An 18874-nucleotide genomic window follows, 5' to 3' on the forward strand; every position below is an offset into this window, starting at 1 on the left:
CAAGGAGATCAAACCAAGAAGCATGAAGAGTTCCATATGGATAACATTCTGCAAAACACCTGCATTTATCACGCGATAAATAGATTCAAATTGTTAAACGAGTTACATATATCGGACTGCGACGGTGTTTTCCTCACTCTATCTCTCTGTTGTCTCTGACCAGAGACTCTGCCCCAAGTCTTCTACAAGAAACCAAATATATGGGCATTACCCTGGATAATAAGCGTAACTGGAAGTCCCATGTGGACCAAATATCATGCATAAAGCCAGACAATCGCTCTGGGCCACTCAAAGAACTTGTGGAACTGAAGCAGCTCCTCTGCCTATATTAGACTGATAACTTATAGCAGTATTGACTAGTGACCTTGTACAAAGCGCCATCAAACCCGAAACAAACTTGCTATTGCCTACTAGACCTTAATTTCATTATGATGAGAATTTCTTTTACTTGACAGATTCTGCTAGAATCCCCAAAGTATCTTTACCACAGACTGCTACTGAACTGCTATGTAGACATCATTTTTCTGCCACTCAAGATACAACCAACATAACATCAGTTGTTTCAGTAAAAAAGAGAAAAACAGGAATATGAAATAATAAAATCTCTTGAAAAAATTAATTATCTATTCATAAATATACATTCTACATGAGGGTTCTTGTGAAACATAATAAAGTTAAAAAAGTAAAAGAGTGTTCTGTATTATTCAAGGTCTGTGATCAAAAAAGAAAATTGTAAATATAAAATGAGTTTATAAATTAATACAATTTCCTACGTCGCTTCCTATCTGATACTCCTTCCTCTGCTAACTTGCTAGGTAATTCAAGTCCTAATTCTTCACATTTACTCCTAAACGATTTCAGTAATTTCTCCCCACACCTGAAAATCACCAGATTTAATAATCCAATCCGACATTCATCTCAACAAATGGAAAAAACCTTCTGAATAAAAGTTTTTAAATATTGAAAAACACCAAAATAACTTTACCTGTGGATTTCAGAATTTGCTTGATTATATGTGTTACAATTTTGAAACACTAAAGCCGCATCATTCATCACTTGTGAATCTGTTTGGTATTCTCCCATGTTCAATTTATATTTGATAGTTCCAAAATCCATTGGATGACTAATCAGCTCGTGGTAATCAGGAACCTGAAAGCAACAGAATAATTATTATAAAATTAAAATTAGTATTAATAAATGTTTCTTCTCACCTCATAATTTTTAACTGGCCTCAAAAACGGCCAAGCATCTGGATGTTTCATAACTTCTTGTAATAGATCTTGTAAAGCTGCATTGTGAAGGGGTAAGTCATCTCTACCACATTCTCGCCTGAAGGACCTCTTCCGTTTTGAGTAATTTTTGGATGAATCCCCCGAGTCTGAATCTTGAAAAAGAAGATCGGCAAATGAAATACGAGCAGAAGAACATGAAACAACCATTAACTCAACATTTCAAAAAATAGAAGCATGCTTCAAAGTGACACTTGAAAAGGGCGTCCAAGAGCCGAATAATTTCACTTTAATGACGTTTTTATTTTTCCGAAAAAGTTATTTTTTCAGATACTACATCATTTTTAGCTGCAATTGGAATCCTCCTCAAGTGTTAACTGTCAACAAAATTTCCAAATGATACAAAACCATGCCAACAATGTAGATGAGTGTTTAAATTTGCAGACTTCATTCTATTTTGATGATCAAACGTTAATAAATACTACAAATTTTTGAGGATCCGTAAAAAAATTCTGCAAATCACTTCAGGGAGAAACATCTGATATGATATCAACCATGTTTGACCTGAATGTTACCATCAATAAACAAGTATTATTTTACTCTCCCTGTTCAACAGTTTTGGATAATTATCCCCTTAATAGTGAAAGAAATTGGACTGACAGAAGTCTACATTCAAAGTACATATATCATAGAAAACGTGCCGACATCGATAGACATAAGAGTGAAACTGGTCTACCGGTACTCTCCTTTGATGTAGGCACGTTCTTCATGTACAATCTGAAAACTGGAATGTAAGCTTCTAGCAGTCCAATTTCTCTCATTATCTTGCATAGCCGCATCTGCGTTAAAACCCACTTTATTAACGCTTAATACTGTTCTGAAGTACGCAAATTGAAAATGAGAACGAAAAAAGCAAAATACAGATGGAGAACCCACCATCATTGGATGGTGATAATCGACGGAGCGATTTGACAAAGTTGGAAATGGTATGGCGAGCCTTTGCAGCACTCCGCCTTTCATTATTTATTATGCCTACAGCACGATGAGCTCTTACCAAGGGGTAGTTGTCAGAGTCAGACGAGTTTTCTGGACAACAGACAGAAAAATTATAAATATAATTGTTCACTTCATTTTGTAGCTGAAATTCACAACTTTCTATGGCTTATGTAACCATCTATTTTTTGGAAACGTTATAATTCATCTTGTTCACTTCATTTGATTAGCACATAGATTTGATGTAGGCTCAGACTTTTTAATCGCACTTCTATTTCTACCCAAAGTTAAATTAAATCACCCAAAATGACTTTATTATATTATTTCATACTACAGTTGCAGCAGATCCAAACAAGATGAGAAATAACAACAGATATTACAACACTAACAAATGTGGTTACGATCTTTGAGAAAAGTCCAAACAGAACTTCAATCTTGTAAATAAATGATGGGAATTTGGATTTTCAATGATAAAATATAACAATAAAATATTGAAAGAAGAATAGGATAACTCCAAAAGGAATACACTTCATAAGCATTTTCTGCAGATGAAGACAAAATAAATTTCAACTACAAATACTCATAAAACATGAAAATACTTGGGATCAAATCGTTTGAGATAAATATATATAGTGTTTGGTAAACATGGGGCAAAAATTCAAAGTGTTATTACCTAGACTATTTTAAAAACGTTTAGGCCTTTGATAATTTTTGAAAAACCGCTCCATTTCAAAGATATAGGGTGAACAAAATTTGTGGGAATGCCCTATGGAGTTTCAGATAACCCTATAGTGTAAAAAATAATTTTAGCTTATGTGCTTAGGAAAGTCAATTTGCCTGGTTTTGAATCATTCCCCTGGTCCAAAATTTCCAAGGGTTATCGAGCACTGCTTACTCACCCTGTATAATTGCATATACTAAGGGGGTTTAAAATAGGAACAACAAGCAATAGTTACTAATATATCAAAGATTTTGAATCAAGTATGCTGTTTGTATTGAAAAAGCATCCATGAAGTCAAAACACCTCAACCAATATGGGATTAAAAATTTTTGGGCAATTAAAAACGAAAACCAGGATTTTTTCAAATTTCAATGGATTTTAAGTAAAAGAACTATGTTTCAACATTGGCATCATAACAATATAATTAAAACAATTTATATCTGGTGAAATCAAAATTAACTTTGGAACTTTGTTATGCCCGAGTAGCCCCATAAAATTTGAAGGCCAAAATGAAAATCTTCTTACCTTCATTTTCTTCATATCTCTTGGGCTCTTTATCGCTTCTTCTTGATCTCCTACTACCCTTGTCATTGTTATTTTGTACTTTTAATCTTGGTTCTTCTTCATAGTCTTCAGAATTGTTTTTGCACTCATTACAGATCCACTTTGGCATTACTCGTAATAAGGGTGGGTCTACACATTCTTTGTGATAACTTGTTTCACACTCTGTGCATGTTACCAAGATTCCTCCACTGTTACAGGTACGACAGAGTTCCACTTGTAACACTTCACTGGATAAAAATATTGAAATTATCAGAAGTATGCAGCAAATAGTTAATTCATGAACTGTTAAGTTTTCTCTCCAATACACAATTCAATCTTTAACGTTAATAAGACTGCCTTCACATGAGCCTTTTTGTTAATGACCTGTTTTGTAGATTACAATATACAAAAACAATATCTATAAGTTTTCTATAAAGTAGTTACAACTGAAGATAAGAATTTTTCTGTGCTACTATAAACTCACTGTATTGTTTACAGATGAAATAAGAATAATTTTCAATAAAATAATTTTTTTCAAGATTGCTCATGAAAATTTCCCTTCCCTCCTAATGAGGGACTTTAGCTAGAATTACATACTCTTACTTTGAAGGAACTTTCATAACAAAAAAAATTAACAGTCACAACTTTTCCTTACTTCATCATTTCTTCTGTACTAGAATCAACGTCTTGCATTTCTTCCTGTACATTCTCTTCTTCCTCTTCCTTGAAAAGCCTCTGTTTTTTCTTCGGAAGCACCTCGGATAGGATGTGCCTTTCTTCCTTCTCTTTGACAGCCTCGCACTGATCACAAAACCAGTCTCCATTTGGAACTTTCTGAAATTAACACAAAAAGTTTTCTAAAAATTTGTTCATTTCCGTCCAGATAGTGGAGTATTCTTCTCAATTTGAAATATTACTGCAAATGCAAGTTTAAACTCAATTATTGCCCTGAGACAGAGGGTATTGCAACGCTGTCAAAAAATGAAATTATGTTAACAGCTGGTGATTTCTTCCTTGATCTACTCATGTATAATACAAAACTTGAAAAAAATAACCTTACCTTCAATTTAGGTTTGAGACAGTACAAGTGGAACCCTCTGTTACAATTGTCACATAATAACATATTTTCTGAATCACCCCTCCTATTGCAGTGTCTGCATTTTGCTTGATGCGTCGATCTGCTCCACATAATTGATGCATCTAAAGTACCATAATGCAAGAAAATTTGACTGAAACTCGTTGATGCCAACAAAGATTTTTCCCATTTTTCCAAACGATTTTTCGATGGAACATAAGTGGCCACTTTTCTGCTCTCAGAGTTGCCTGGAAAATTTACGAAATTCCAAAATCATCATACATATCATTAAGGATTCATTTTCGTAGTACTTACCTATAGGTTTTTCTAGAAATTTGGGTTCTATAGAATGAGCCACTTGGGCTAACGCTATTGCTAAACATTCTACTGCTTCTTTAATATCGCTAGGTCGCTCTTCTTCGCCTTCAGTTTCAGAGTCGGACTCGGACGCCTTGATGATACCTAAAAAGTTCCCGGGATCTTGATCGGCGAATCGCTTTTTGACTTCTAGCGCTTCCTCAGAAGCTTCTTCCTCTTCCTTATCAACTAACTCTTCTTTGGCATCGTATACCCTCCTGTTGATCTCGCGATCGAAATTTTTGTAATCCTTATTGGACAGAGCGTTTCTCCATTCTTCTCTATTCTTCACTCTGAGTTGACCCAGACTTCCCGTGAATACTTTCTCATCCAACTCTAAAATTTCATCCGTAAGGGTGTTCTGCAGGATTTCATCTATGGGAGTTCCTGCCGGGAATCCAAAGTTCGCCTCAATGTACGTTTTCTTAGCTGAAAAAAGAAGAAAATCAGCAAGATACTATAATAGAAAGAAGTGTTACACACTGCCACAAATTGGCTGATATGCATGAAGAAAAAAATTCTTGGATTAGAGATTTGTTTCCGGTTTAACAAATATTGACTCAAAAGTTACAGTATTCAATAAAAACTGTGATATACTCACTTTTAGCTATTATCTGAGGATCTATATCTTCCTCCTTGCACCAGACATCAGCTGGCGTTTTCGAGATGAAATATTCCAGTTGTTCTTTATCCATTTGCAAAGTGTCAATTAATTCTCCTTCCCTAATACCCCTCTTATTCAAGGCAGACATAAGTTCATCTAAAGATTCAGGCTGCGACAATAACCTCCATTTATACTGTTCTCTCTTTTCAGAATGGACACTACAGGTCTGTGGATCAGCAGAGCATAACAAAAGGCCATCGTCAGGATCCAATTCCTCCACACCATGGCCATTCTCTAAACCTCCATTTATTTTAGCAGAAACCGATTCAGTATCTGAATTCTCTTTCGTCCCGTTTGTTAGTTGTGTTTCGTCTCCCAATGATTTCATTTTCAACAATTTAATGTTTTTCTCCAAATATTTCGAAATTGTTTGCCTATCAGCCTTGACTAATTCTGGGATTTGTTTGACTTTTTCTGGGAGACATACTCCAGGGTTTTCCTCTGTGCTGTCAATGAATACTCCGGGTATCGATTGAAGTTTATGATACTTCCTAAACCCCCTATCCATTCTGGAACATCAAAATATGGCTCAATATGAAACTTTGTATTTCCGAATCTCTTATTTATATCTAAGTAAGGGTCGTAACAGGATCCTCATGAAAAGTTTTTTGCCTTCCATTTCTCCCACCAGACTTTTCAAAACAGGGTGGAAAATTTTTTTTTTATTTACAATACAAATCTGTGTACAAAAGCTCAGTCTAGTAGTTCAAACAGTTCCTAGGACATTGCCACCCTGTATCTCAAAAACTAAAGAGAAAAAAGAAGAATTGAAAGGTACATACCCTAAGAGTGTTTCTTCTTCATAAACATATTTGCTACTTTCTTCCAGATCGCTGATAATTTTTGATTTTTGCTTCAAATTCTGTTTTTTAAGCTCCTCCATTTCTTTTTCAACGTTAGGTTCTTTTTTGATTCTTCTCTTCAATTGAAACATGGAAGAATTGAACTCAGTTTCACATTTTTTGAGCTCCCTTTGGAGATTTTTCACTTTTAACTTCGCTTGCAGATTCTTCTCCCTTCTGTCTTCAGTGGAATCACGGTAATTTGGATATGTTAGGAGTTGATGCATCAAACAAGAGAGAATTTCAATTTTATCCTGGAAATGTTTTCAGATGAAAAAAATAATCTATTTAAAAATGGATTGTTCGAAATGTCAGTGAGAATTGCGAGAACAAAAAACCATATTTGTATTTATCAACACATTTTTAAACCATCGCAGAAAACTCTCTGAAATATTACAACACTCACTTTTAATTTCAATTGTGTTACATTCTTGACTGCCAAAGCCTTGATTATGTGCGGTTTTTCAACCCTCAAAGAGAGACCAGGATCATCATTACTAGAATAACCACCTCGCAAATAATATCTTTTCTTTTCTCCGGATTCTTGGAGTTTCGCTCCTGAAGAGAGCAGGTGTAATCTTAATACTTCAGAAACTGTCAAACTGTACAATGGAAGTTCTCTCAAGTACAACCCTTGACATTCCTTAGGCCAGTGGGCTGCCAGTGTAGCAAATCTAGCTGCTTCTCCAACTGTCATATTGCTCACATCTATACTTTTCAGGAAAGTGGCCTTACATGGGAACTCTTCCTTTTGCTCATTCAAAATCGCACTGAGGAACATCTGAATCAAATCTATAAGGGGACCCGCCACCTAAAAAATAATATGTTCACATTTAAATACCAGTAGGAAAAAAATTCAAGAATTCATGACAACGATGAACTTTATTATTGACTCATATCAACTTATTATTAGGACAACAAAGTTCTTATATCATAAACCTTAAACATATTATTATGGGAGTGCATTTTTTTGAAAACTTAGAATACAATTTGTATGGTCAATGGATTTGATTTAAATTTCCTAAATTTTTATCTTATAAATTTTAACCTCCTGGCAATGTCCATGGGTACAAAAAATCGCATGACCTGTTTTAAATATACAGGATGAAAAAGATGAAAAGTAAAACTTCTGGCTCAGAATTTTCAAACCATGAACACTTTCACTGGGTAGATCAAAGTCTACAAAACACCAAAATTTCATTGGATGTAACCAACAGCCATACAAATGGTTCTTTAATCATATAAAATGTGAGATATTCACTTACCTCCACTTCCAAAAGTGCCCGCTCCATCAATTTCAATGTGACATTACCTTGAATGAATTTTTTAGGCGTTAAAGAACTTGAAAATAACTTTATGAATTCCATCAGCATTATAACATCTCCCATATACTTATCTGGTATTTTTGAACTCAATTCTGGAATGTTTGGGAAAGGCTGAAATGAATATTCCTATTAAAGAAAAATCTAAAAACGTTTTGATAATATCAATGCAGTAAAATTTCTCACTGTTGCCCAGAAAAATTACTTATTCTTCTAAAAAGAATTGTTGGTTCTGCAGCACACTTTACCTGTTGATCCTCAAGTTCCAAATCCTCTTTGGGTTGGTTCCAATTCCTCAACTGAGCAGCAACCAACTTTTGCTCCTCCTCTTTCTGCTGTTTCATCCTCAGATATTCCTCCTTCCTTTTTTCCATTTCTTCCAGGAGTTGGGCACTCTTGGCCTCACTCTCTTTACTTGTCTTTGCATTACTAGGTGTGCCATTCATCTTGGCAGGTTCGTTGAGCTTCGTTAGATATTTAGCCAAGGTTTCCTGCCGGGATTTTTTCCCATTAACTGATGATGCCATTTCCAATTTCTTTTCATATCTCTTGGAAGGATCGAAAGCTGGTTCCGGACCACAAAATATTTTGTCAAATTTCATTTTGTCAATACCGAATTCTGTTACAGCCGCTGGTTTGATTATCCAATGCATATTGGAATCTTGTTGAACATACTGCTTCAGGAACAGTTTGCATTTCTCTCTTGAAAAATTTGCCTTTCTACGTCTTAGTTGATTGTAATCAACTATCATTATTTCGCTTATATCATGATCATCTGCATCTAAATGCTCAATTTCATATTTATACATCGATGCTGGTGGAACAGGAATTTTAGAATTTCTGGAAAAAAATAGAAAATATGACCTGGTAATATCCGTAAACTCCAAAAATTGCAACTTAACAAAATGCACACATATAATCAAGAGCTTCTCTTGTTTCAGAATTCTTATTGATCATTTCATATTATTGATTATAGGTATTAAAAGCAAATTAATTGCATAATGGCCATCTGTCCAATTTCAACAAGGATATAAACCGAGATAAGACGTAATTCGCCGATTTATGTCAATGACTCATCTTGATTTCGTTTGAAATGGAGTGTCCCTATGTAGTGTGGTTTCTTTACCCTCCTTACTTCACTTCATAAACAAAGCAGATATCAATGTTAGAAACAGTTTGTTTGAATTTTAATCTGAGTTATGCAAAGTTATCATGATTTGGTGAAATTGGCCATTAAAGCACTTACTGATCTCTCACCATGAAATTGGTTAAAAAAAACAAACAATATAACCTGTGAATATTACATATTGTTTGATTCGAACATTCGAGTTGAAATCAATGTATGAAAAATTCATGCATACCCGTTCTGAGATCGCATCTTTGTTATTTCTTCTTCATTTGGTGGTATCACTTGGAGTACATGGGATTCAACCCATTTGTTGCCAGTGAAGGAAGATTCTAATTTTTCCCCAATGAAATATCTGTCTTTACAGTATAAAAACACATCTTCAGCCATCTCACCGAACCCAGTTCGTTTGGTCTTGGTTGCAACATATAGTACTGGAATTCTGAGTTCCACAGGAAACTCACTGATGCTTCTTCTGGCATTTTCTTCACTTTCCAGAGCTTCTTCATAGGTAAGATTAGACTTTCCTGTCATAGCACAAGTCCATACCATGGATGTACAGAGAAGCATTCTCTCAGCAAATTCTCTGAAAAAAAATTACACATGAAGAAATAAATCATGGATAGGACATAAATGTTTTGGTAGGGTGTTGCCTCTTCTGGGATAATTGTGGATGCACCACATTCTATATTATTTGTTATTTAGTATATAGGTATTTTTCATTTTGTATTAATGTATATGTTCATTAACATCATTTTGATTGAAATGATGTCAGACCTGTGCTCAAGTATTGAATTGCTTATGTAGAATTCATGTAAAAGCCTGTTGAAATTACCAATAATTAAATATTCAACTGCATTCCAGAATATGAGTTCTCTTCTTTGAAAAAGAGAAAAATCTAGAAACAAGAGACCTTTGAGAGCTCCATCATATCTCGATAAATTAATCATAAAAATATACATATTTCAATACATGAAAAGTTAGGTTGGTAAATAAATTATTGATTAGACAAGATGGTAGATTTCCTCAAAATTCTAATACTTGTAAATGATCCAAGAGTGACCTTGTTTTAACTAATTTTGAGTACTATTTGGGGGAAAATGAGGAACATAATTTGAACAAAAGACTCGATGTGAATGATTTGTAATATCCCATATCAGTATTCAAAAATTTAATAACCTTAAACATTAATTATTCTTGAGAACGATAAGTTATATATCAGTATCAAAACCTTTTATATAGGAATGGTACTGTTATGCAAGTTGTTCATCAAAAATATCGAATGTAATAAGAACAACACAAAAATAGCAATACTCACTCATAATTACGAAAAATTTCATTTGTTAGTTCACAATAAAAAACTTCCTCGTCATCTCTAAGGAATTCTTGAGGAGAAGCCTTTTCAAACACCTTCTTCTTAAGCAGTGGCATTTTGCACGTTAAATAAAAGTCGAAGGTAATTATTTGGAGGGAAATCCTGTTCAACAATTCCAAACAGTAAGCATAGGGAAATAAAAGACGGGCACTATAATCTGAAACCTTATAAATACTGTTATTTACACTAAGATTCTGATTATTGATAGATATAAATAATCACTTTTTCTAATATGCTAAAAAAGATCAAAAATGTGGAGATCTGACAATACGTTAAAAATTGTCATTATCGGCTTCGCCAGGGGGGTGAAACTCGCTTAGAAACAACGTGAACCGCTAAAATCTGCTGACAAGGCTGCCATCTAGCGAACGTATCGTAAACAGCAGAAATGACGCGCATGCGCGTGAAATGTAATGTCATGTCATAGTGTCAAGACTGAGGAAAAATGTAAACAAACAAACACCATTTCGTCTGTGTTTAAAATGTATATCCTGATACCAAAATTTCACTGCCTTCTACCAAAGTTCCTCTTTGCTTCTACGCCTGTTGTGTACGCTCTGATAGTTTTAATTTTGCCGAGTTATTCTCCGAATTATATTCCCACAATGTCGAGATTTTGTTGTGTTCCCAAATGCATGATGAAGATTTGAGGGTTCTGGCTCCAACAAAGTGTTATGGGAGTGAAAAAGGGAAAGATATTTCGAAAGCAACAGAAAGAACAGTTTCTCAATCTATTTAAGAAGGTATGTAATCTTTCGTAACTATTGTACAAAGTGTAATTGTTGGATTTTTCAGAATGTCAACCTTCAAGACAGGAAGATTCTGAAGAAATACAGTGGAAATATATTCCAGAAGGTATACAGTCTCTATTGGTATTTTTTCAAGTGTAATGTTTGGCATTATTTTTCAGAATCTCAACCTTGCTCAGTTCCGGCAACTCACATATCTAAGAAGAAAGGAGGGCCGATTGAGGAGCAGAAACATAGCTTTGAGGGAGAAAGTAATGATGTTGAAGAAAACCTTGGGTTGCCTCAACAAGGTGAACAGAACAACATTCAATTTTTTTATGTCTCAACAAATGAACCAAAAATAAAAGAAGAGGGGTCGTCGATACTCTCTTGATGACAAAAAAAGGAGATAGGTATTATCCTTTCATGATTCTATTTATCTCCTCATATTTATTTCAAATTTTATATATATTATCAATATTGTATTTATTTATTCTATTGAATTTATAAATCAGCTAAATGAATTGATCTTGTACATACAATTTTCTACGTTTCATAAATTTAGAAATTCCAAACAATCTCAAGTACTGAAGGTAAATTGTTGAATTCCTTCAAATTAATTTCTGAAAAGATTGCTACTCATTTTTTATATTGATTTATAATTTTGTTTTCCCATAGGGAAAACCAAATAGATCCTTTACAGATTGTTATATGTAATTGGAGTCCCATAGAGAAAACAGTATAGAGCCTTTACAATTTTGTTGTGAAACACATGAATTTACCTTAAGTTTGTTATATGTATTCCCCAGTATTACACACATGTATTTCTGAGTATTATTATGCAAAGTTATTGTCATGTTCCAAGTAGAAATGAATATTGTATTGAATAAATTTTTTTTCATAACAGCATCATTATTCATTACTTTTTAACAAAGAGTTCGAGTTTTTCATTAGATTTGGCGACAACAATCAAAGTTGTCGCCAGGTCTAATGAAAAACTCGCTGAAAACAAATATTTAAATTATTACACCAATATTTCTTACCGCCAAAAAGAACCGATAGATGGCGCTGTCAGCATTCATTGAATTTTACCGACATTAATTCCGATACGTTCAATAGATGGCGCTTTTACATGAACCAAATTTTGCCCCGGAGTTGCCTATCTATAGTTTGTCTATGGGCTTCGCTGAAATTTACTTCATAAGACGCTTGCGCGAAATTAGAAATGTCAACTGACCTTTTAAAAGTGCGCAATATTTTTGGCGGTTCTGTTGTACGTTGTACCTACTGGAGATTAGAGACAAAGATTCCTCTTTGTTAGAGACAAAGAGTAAAACTCCGGATTGATATTTTCGAAATTCGAAAAAAAAATTGAATTGAAAACTCATGTAATTTGATTCTAATAGTTATTCAATGGATTAGTTACTAGATAATTAACGAGAACTATGAATAATCAAGATATTTTCTCGGGACTACGATCTGTTCTATACTTCGATGGAAGGTGGGATATTCGTGATATTAGTGTTCTGTGTTCGTTATTCTAACCGGTTGTCTCTGTTCTAACCTATTATTTGTTTTCTGTGATTCTAACCTCATAAATTAATGTCAATATTTACACATTTCCACATTCGAAAACTTTTTTGATTAGAGCAAGCATTCACTGTAATTTTAACTGAACGCTGAAACTCTGAAGCGTTTCCAGGATTTCCTTAAAAATGGTAGATGTAAATATGATATTAGAATTAGCGAAAGAAAAGCCGAGTGGTTTATCGAATAATGATATACAAACCATGATACCAGGGGCTAAGCTCGCAGATATTGCTGATGCAATTAATAAATGTCTCAGAACAGGGTAAGTCAAGCTAGATTTTCCATCTAGGTGAACTTTTTTAATATGTTAGCCGCATTATTATTAGCTACATGTAGATTTTTATCCTATTTTGGTCAGTCAAATCTGTTATTGAAGGCTAGTTTTTTATAGGTTGTTGTTCAGATCTAGTTTTATTGGATTCTAAATATGAAAACTCTTTTGTAGATCGTTAGAACTTTATCAAAATAAAGGTAAATTATTGTACAAATATAAAGATTTATCTAAAGCCAACTCAACAAAAGGGTTAGATTGTGAAGAGAAAGTCGTTTTCCAATTAATTGAAGAAGCTGGCAATAAAGGAATATGGATCAGAGATATAAGATACAAATCAAATTTGAACATGACGCAGTTAAACAAAGTTTTAAAGAGCTTGGAGACAAAGAAAGCCATCAAAGCTGTGAAATCAGTTGCTGTAAGTTTGTTAAATAACATTTTCTTTAAATATTTATATTATTTATGTGGCTTTTCATTTACTGAGGGAAGCAGAAAAAAAATGATTAATGAATTAATTTCATTACAGGCCAGCAAGAAAAAAGTGTATATGTTATATAATTTGGAACCAGATAGTACTATAACAGGTGGTGCTTGGTATCAAGATCAAGACTTCGAATCCGAATTTGTAGATGTCCTTAATCAGCAATGTCTACGTTTTCTGACTGAGAAAGCAGAATCAGCAAAATCACTCGGTCCAATTTTGGGGCGAAAAAAGAGTTATGCCACCGTTGAAGAAGTTCATGAATTCATTTCAGAACTTAAAATTAGCAAAGTTTCCTTAGCAGTTGGAGATATAGAGAGCATATTGTATACAATTGTTTTGGACAATAAGGCAGAAAGAATATATTCTGGCGATTCTTACCTGTATAGAGCTGCTAATGGTTTTATTCCTTCCACTGGAATTATTAAAACTCCTTGTGGAATGTGTCCTATTGAAGAAAGATGTTCTAAAAATGGTAAAATCAATCCAAAAGTGTGTGAATATCTAAATGAATGGTTAGATAATTAATGTTAAGGAATGCTAGTTCCTCCAAACAATTTACAGATAATTTTCAGTTCCTATACAGCTAAAATACTGAAGTATTTTGGGAAAAATGCATATGCAGAGTGACCTTGGTATTATATGAGTCTCAATTGAAATTGGTTTTAATTGGCTTGTTGCCATTAACTGCCAAAATATGAAACAGAATAAGAGAAGAAAAATTTAGTACATTTCAAAGCAGCTATGAAATGTATTGATGTTATATATTCACCTCATCAGATGAATAATGAATATTTGAACTCAAAGTATTTATTTGATTTTTTATGACTGATTTGTTAATTGTTCACAATAAATTTCATATTAGTAATATGATGCACTTTTTCCAACAAGCCTACTCCTCTATCCCATACCTATTTTAGTAGTATTGTTTTGTGCTGAAATCCAAAAGTTGGTACTTTTTGATGACCTTGATGAATCTATGCACATTGTGTCTAACCTCACTTTTGTTGTTTACAGAGTAAATGAGTAAATAACTGGTATTTACATATGTGTAATGTAAATTTTAGTCAACATTTCAAGCTTTAAAAACCTGTTGTGAAAATATAATGGAGAGCCCTAAAATAGAAAATAATGCCGATGATAAATTAGAAGAAAGGTCATTCCTCAAAATGAAAGCCAGCATGGAAAAGGTGAGGTGTTTCAAGAAAGTATGGATCTTCTCGAGGTATTTGTTGTTATCCTTAAAGCTAAATCGATTCATATGCTCATATACCTAATGGAGTAAAGTATAAGCGCTTTCAATCAAATAATAATCTTTTTTTCTTTCAGGATGGCTACAGAGAAGGTATAGAAGAGGGAAGAAATAAAGTCTTTCAACAATATTTTGATGGAGGTTACAAGGAAGGCTTCAAAAATGGTTTTGAACTAGGTCAACGCAAAGGTGAAAAATGGTAGGCAAGTGACCGTTTTCTTTAATCAATTACTTAAGTTCTCATTTCAGCGCAGAATCTACTCTGAACCAAATTGAATTATGCCAAGCCAAAGAGCTAGAGAAATCCAGCACCGGGGCATGTATTTTATGTCAAGATGAAAAGAACATGTCCCTGCCTATTTCAATAATAAAATTAAAGCAGATAGAAATACTTCAGAATTCAAACGTGAATATTGCAAATAAAGAATAATCATCTCTATATGAATTTATCATTTATCTACAAAAAAGTGTCAAAATGATGGGGTTTTCATGAAAAATTCACATAGACATCCATATGAATTTATTATCATTTAATTCAATCAATTGAAAATACAATAAGAAGATTATAAATACAATCCTTCAGGAGTACCTTCTTTCTTTCTATATAGAACACTTTCTTTAGACTTTTTGAAATCTTCATTCATTACTTTCATTCTCCTTTCTCTCAGAGCCATCAAACCAGCCTCAGTACAAATTGCCTGCAAAATGAAAATAAGGATGAGCTTCTGTGAAAAATTACAGCAATAAATAAATAAGAGGTCAAAACTAATAGAGATTAATTCTACCAACCTTGATATCGGCTCCAGATAGGTCATCTTTTGCCATAATGAGGTCTTGCAGATTAACATCTTCGGCCAAAGTCATCTTTGACGTGTGAATATTGAAAATCCTCCTCTTAGTTTTCTCATCCGGAAGTGGAAATTCAATTTTTCTATCGATCCTACCAGGTCTAATCAAAGCTGGATCTAGAGTCTCAATTCGATTTGTTGCCATAATGACTTTGACATCACCTCTTGAATCAAAGCCATCTAATTGATTTAGAAGTTCTAACATAGTTCTCTGAATCTCTCTTTCACCTCCAGAGTTTGAATCATAACGTTTTGTCCCTACAGCATCTATTTCATCTATGAATACTATGGAAGGAGCATGTTCCTCAGCTACTCTAAATAATTCTCTAACAAGTTTTGGACCATCTCCCTGTATATAACATAAATGTTAACTATAAATTTTTAACAAGAAGTTGTTTTACTAACCAGGTATTTTTGGATAAGTTCAGACCCAACAACTCTCAAAAATGTTGCTGATGTTTGATTTGCTACTGCTTTAGCCAACAGTGTTTTTCCAGTACCTGGTGGGCCATATAGTATAACACCCTTTGGAGGTTTGATACCTAAAAAACAATACATATAATAACTCAAACTACAGATACAAATAACATTTCTATTAAAGTAGAACAAAATACCCACCCATTTCTTCATAATACTCAGGATGGGTCAAGGGTAATTCTACAGATTCCTTTATTTCTTGAATTTGTGTGTCTAATCCACCAATATCTGCATAAGTTTCTTGGGGAGCTTTTTCCAATTTCATCACAGTCACCATAGGATCAGTGTCATCTCCAAGTACACCAACTACCGCATGAACTTTATGGTTCAAAAGAACTGAACACCCTGGTTCTAATTGATCTTTATCAACAAAAGATAGGATGCTCACATAATGTTCACTACCAACAGAAGTAGAAACTATTGCATGATTGTCATCAATAATTTCTTCTAAAGTTCCCACTGACATTGGGGTACCTATGGAACACAGGGAAATATTTTAACATTCAACTGAAAAGTTTTATGGCAAAAGTGTAATTTACTCTCCATAATAAACCATTTTTTTATGGATAAAATTCTCTATAAGAAATCGAATGGTAATAATTTCAATGTGCCGAGACTTATACTTAAGGTGATAGCTTCAGGGTTAACGTATCAGAACAAAGGAAATTCATAATAATGAACAAGACCTGTTTCAATAATCGATATGAAATTTTTTACCTCTCAGGTCATCAACTTTAGATCTTTCTTCCTCGTTTTTCTCTTCCTGAGGCTTAAGACGTTCTTGATTACGAATAAATTCTTCTTCCATCAGTAGATAATCCTTGATTCTTTCCAATTTCAACAATTTCAGTCTGCACCTTGTATGAGGAGTTACAGCTGGAAGTTTCAAAGCAGTATCTGGTCCCTTGGTACGGCGTTTTTTCTTTCCTACTCTAGTTGGAATTGGAGGCTCGTATTTTTTCTTTTTATCCTTCTCATCTTTCTTATCACTGCCTCCAGGACCTGATTGACTCTGACCCTAGGATTTAAAAAAGATTTCTGGTTATTAGAACAGAATTTTTAATGTATTTGTTACCATTTTTCGGATCAGTAATCTGTAATTAGAAATATATGCCCGAAATTCAAGTTATTGGAAGTACGAGATCAATTTCCACAAGTCATCAACAAATTTCTTGAACTTGGAAGGAAAATGACAAGTGACATGCAAGTGACGGATAATTTGACGTGAAGTGTTGTGTCTGGTTTTACGGACACGGAGTATCTTTGATTTACTCCTAAGCTCCCATGTTAGCAAAAAGCTCAAATCAATAAATTTTTTGTTTATCCGAGGCGAAGAGATATCAGATTAACAGAAGAGTAACAATATATATTGTTAAATGTTTTGTATATTTCGATTACTCCTAAGATTAGTGATAAAGTATTGTATAAAATAGGTTATTATTAAAAGTTGCTCATTTTGGGTTTCTTTTCAATATATCTTTTATGTCTGCCATGCATAATTTCATATATTCTTCTTTAAGCTGCGGTGTCAGACTTTTTTCCACTTCTTTTATCACCCACTGTATTAAATTTTTCTGTTGAACAGACCTTCTCACATTTTCACTCTCAACATGATAATTCAAAATTCTTGTAACATTTTCATAAACTTCCATCTGTCGCTTTCGAAATTCGGCTTCCCTCTGTAAATGAACATTTTCTCTTTTGGCTGCTATCAAAATTTGCTGACCTTCCATACATTCCTGATCTTTTACTGCCGAAACTATTGCATCCCTTAAGTTTTGCTTCTCTTTCTCCTTCCACTTGTTTAAATCGCGTTCATAATTGTCTATTTCTTTGTCTAAATATTTTGCTAGTTTTGGTCCTTGTGTTTTGACTGCATAAATACACAATATTATAAGGGATAAGCCGTTATAGTATTCATGATCACAAACGTAAATTTCTTTACTGAATAAATATGTTCCCAAAGTTACAAGCAGGGTATAGAATCCCGAGTATCCTGTAATGGGAACGAAGAAAGAAACCCATTCCTTTGGAATGAATCCCCAAATTACCTGAAATTCAGAAAATGTTTGTCTTCTCTAATTCCTTCAGTAGATTCTGATGTTACTTACTTCACCTGGTTCTCTTCTTATCAGCCTAGGTATAACGCTCGTATGTGACTTTTTCTCTGTTTCATTTTCTTTAGTCTCTGATATTGTTTGTTGTGGTACATTGGAATTTCGATTATTGATATCATTCGATTTCACTGCATAATTTCGCACTTTCGATTTCATAAGAAGATCAATCGTTAAGAAGTCCAATTTACTCTCACGATTTATTTTTATGATTGTTTTTATAATTTTGCTCTTCGATTCCTCATCTTTTGCATTGGAGATCTTACTAAATAGATATTTATTCAGGTTTCTGTGAATATCGGCACTCGGAAATTTGTAATTGGAATGTTCAGAATTTGCAAAATCATATTTTAATCTACACATAATCCATGGATTACCGATTCTTAGAAAATTTGATGTAGAACAATTGGAAAGAAGTCTTTTCATGTTATAACTGAAAACTGTAAACTAGTGACAGACAGAATTTGATTTTTTATAATTTCTATGAAGGTATTAAATTTTTTTCATTAGAAAGACCATGTAATGTCAGGAACAAGTTTGTTTCTGGTAATGTATAATTATTTGCGCGATTTGGAACTATTTTCCCAAAACTGATCTTGGAATTGAAATCTTTAAAATCAGAAACTGTTTTCAAGTAAAGCGGGACACATTAGTTATTATCTGTTAAGTATAGTAGTATTTGAAAAGTGCACCTTTTCATTAATTCGAATGTATTTCAAATATGTCGTTTTTTTAGAAATGAGAATAGTGATTCAAAAGTTCACCGCATTAGCGCTGTCATCTTACATAGAATATGATAAGAGAAAAATGGGAAGAAAAAGAATTGTAGACCAAATCCAGAGATATATCTCTGACCAAATCAC

General features: G+C 33.6%; 6 protein-coding genes across 8 annotated transcripts; 3 read left to right on the forward strand and 3 right to left on the reverse strand.

The window, feature by feature from the left end:
- Window positions 1-610: 610 nt before the first annotated feature.
- Window positions 611-10545, reverse strand: LOC123308427 (bromodomain adjacent to zinc finger domain protein 1A). Of its 2 annotated transcripts, XM_044891065.1 has the most exons (16): window positions 10470-10545; window positions 10191-10411; window positions 9108-9458; window positions 7995-8586; window positions 7690-7860; window positions 6831-7235; window positions 6365-6678; window positions 5520-6091; window positions 4877-5347; window positions 4547-4809; window positions 4142-4320; window positions 3469-3734; window positions 2166-2315; window positions 1212-1384; window positions 986-1149; window positions 611-877 (listed from the first exon to the last, which is right to left on the reverse strand). In XM_044891065.1, exons 2-16 carry the CDS (start codon window positions 10301-10303, stop codon window positions 757-759), a joined length of 4305 nt encoding a protein of 1434 aa, XP_044747000.1. In that variant the 5' UTR covers window positions 10304-10411; window positions 10470-10545; the 3' UTR covers window positions 611-756. The 2 variants fall into 2 exon arrangements, with proteins under 2 accessions (XP_044747000.1, XP_044747001.1); XM_044891066.1 differs by lacking the exon at window positions 2166-2315 and having other exon boundaries at window positions 10191-10539.
- A 33-nt stretch (window positions 10546-10578) lies between these two features.
- On the forward strand, window positions 10579-11881 carry LOC123308430. The gene is made up of 4 exons (XM_044891071.1): window positions 10579-10990; window positions 11043-11102; window positions 11158-11568; window positions 11654-11881. The coding sequence occupies exons 1-3, from the start codon at window positions 10922-10924 to the stop codon at window positions 11338-11340; spliced, it is 312 nt and encodes a 103-aa protein (XP_044747006.1). The 5' UTR covers window positions 10579-10921; the 3' UTR covers window positions 11341-11568; window positions 11654-11881.
- A 695-nt stretch (window positions 11882-12576) lies between these two features.
- LOC123307251 (probable DNA-directed RNA polymerase III subunit RPC6) lies at window positions 12577-14188 on the forward strand. The gene is made up of 3 exons (XM_044889484.1): window positions 12577-12827; window positions 13011-13257; window positions 13366-14188. Exons 1-3 carry the CDS (start codon window positions 12691-12693, stop codon window positions 13846-13848), a joined length of 867 nt encoding a protein of 288 aa, XP_044745419.1. The 5' UTR covers window positions 12577-12690; the 3' UTR covers window positions 13849-14188.
- A 162-nt stretch (window positions 14189-14350) lies between these two features.
- LOC123307946 lies at window positions 14351-15011 on the forward strand. Of its 2 annotated transcripts, none has more exons than XM_044890450.1 (3): window positions 14351-14510; window positions 14650-14771; window positions 14822-15011. In XM_044890450.1, exons 1-3 carry the CDS (start codon window positions 14427-14429, stop codon window positions 15000-15002), a joined length of 387 nt encoding a protein of 128 aa, XP_044746385.1. In that variant the 5' UTR covers window positions 14351-14426; the 3' UTR covers window positions 15003-15011. The 2 variants fall into 2 exon arrangements, with proteins under 2 accessions (XP_044746385.1, XP_044746386.1); XM_044890451.1 differs by having other exon boundaries at window positions 14408-14545.
- Window positions 15012-15077: 66 nt separating this feature from the next.
- Window positions 15078-17121, reverse strand: LOC123307945 (26S proteasome regulatory subunit 4). Its single transcript, XM_044890449.1, has 6 exons — window positions 16973-17121; window positions 16615-16915; window positions 16039-16371; window positions 15826-15962; window positions 15362-15769; window positions 15078-15270 (listed from the first exon to the last, which is right to left on the reverse strand). Exons 1-6 carry the CDS (start codon window positions 16973-16975, stop codon window positions 15136-15138), a joined length of 1317 nt encoding a protein of 438 aa, XP_044746384.1. The 5' UTR covers window positions 16976-17121; the 3' UTR covers window positions 15078-15135.
- A 143-nt stretch (window positions 17122-17264) lies between these two features.
- LOC123307780 (ATP synthase subunit b, mitochondrial-like) lies at window positions 17265-18491 on the reverse strand. Its single transcript, XM_044890207.1, has 2 exons — window positions 18009-18491; window positions 17265-17948 (listed from the first exon to the last, which is right to left on the reverse strand). Exons 1-2 carry the CDS (start codon window positions 18435-18437, stop codon window positions 17349-17351), a joined length of 1029 nt encoding a protein of 342 aa, XP_044746142.1. The 5' UTR covers window positions 18438-18491; the 3' UTR covers window positions 17265-17348.
- Between the last annotated feature and the right edge of the window lie 383 nt (window positions 18492-18874).

The sequence above is a fragment of the Coccinella septempunctata genome, chromosome 2 (genome assembly GCF_907165205.1).
Source record: "Coccinella septempunctata chromosome 2, icCocSept1.1, whole genome shotgun sequence".
Taxonomy (NCBI): Eukaryota; Metazoa; Arthropoda; class Insecta; order Coleoptera; family Coccinellidae; genus Coccinella; species Coccinella septempunctata.

Bases quoted from the DNA above. Each gene is read 5' to 3' on its own strand.
- LOC123308427 (XM_044891065.1), bottom strand. From the start codon at position 10,303: ATGCCACTGCTTAAGAAGAAGGTGTTTGAAAAGGCTTCTCCTCAAGAA. The intron at 1,385-2,165 runs GTGGGTTCTCCA...TTCTTTTTCAAG, and splicing joins ATTATCACCATCCAATGATG to ATTCAGACTCGGGGGATTCA. The intron at 878-985 runs GTAAAGTTATTT...GGTGATTTTCAG, and splicing joins GCAAATTCTGAAATCCACAG to GTGTGGGGAGAAATTACTGA.
- LOC123308430 (XM_044891071.1), top strand. From the start codon at position 10,922: ATGGGAGTGAAAAAGGGAAAGATATTTCGAAAGCAACAGAAAGAACAG. The intron at 10,991-11,042 runs GTATGTAATCTT...TGGATTTTTCAG, and splicing joins TTCTCAATCTATTTAAGAAG to AATGTCAACCTTCAAGACAG. The intron at 11,103-11,157 runs GTATACAGTCTC...ATTATTTTTCAG, and splicing joins GTGGAAATATATTCCAGAAG to AATCTCAACCTTGCTCAGTT.
- LOC123307251 (XM_044889484.1), top strand. From the start codon at position 12,691: ATGGTAGATGTAAATATGATATTAGAATTAGCGAAAGAAAAGCCGAGT. The intron at 12,828-13,010 runs GTAAGTCAAGCT...ACTCTTTTGTAG, and splicing joins AATAAATGTCTCAGAACAGG to ATCGTTAGAACTTTATCAAA. The intron at 13,258-13,365 runs GTAAGTTTGTTA...ATTTCATTACAG, and splicing joins AAGCTGTGAAATCAGTTGCT to GCCAGCAAGAAAAAAGTGTA.
- LOC123307946 (XM_044890450.1), top strand. From the start codon at position 14,427: ATGGAGAGCCCTAAAATAGAAAATAATGCCGATGATAAATTAGAAGAA. The intron at 14,511-14,649 runs GTGAGGTGTTTC...TTTTTCTTTCAG, and splicing joins TGAAAGCCAGCATGGAAAAG to GATGGCTACAGAGAAGGTAT. The intron at 14,772-14,821 runs GTAGGCAAGTGA...TTCTCATTTCAG, and splicing joins CAACGCAAAGGTGAAAAATG to CGCAGAATCTACTCTGAACC.
- LOC123307945 (XM_044890449.1), bottom strand. The intron at 16,372-16,614 runs GTAAAAAATTTC...TGTGTTCCATAG, and splicing joins TAAAGTTGATGACCTGAGAG to GTACCCCAATGTCAGTGGGA. The intron at 15,271-15,361 runs GTTGGTAGAATT...TTCATTTTGCAG, and splicing joins TATCTGGAGCCGATATCAAG to GCAATTTGTACTGAGGCTGG.
- LOC123307780 (XM_044890207.1), bottom strand. From the start codon at position 18,437: ATGAAAAGACTTCTTTCCAATTGTTCTACATCAAATTTTCTAAGAATC. The intron at 17,949-18,008 runs GTAAGTAACATC...TCTGAATTTCAG, and splicing joins TAAGAAGAGAACCAGGTGAA to GTAATTTGGGGATTCATTCC.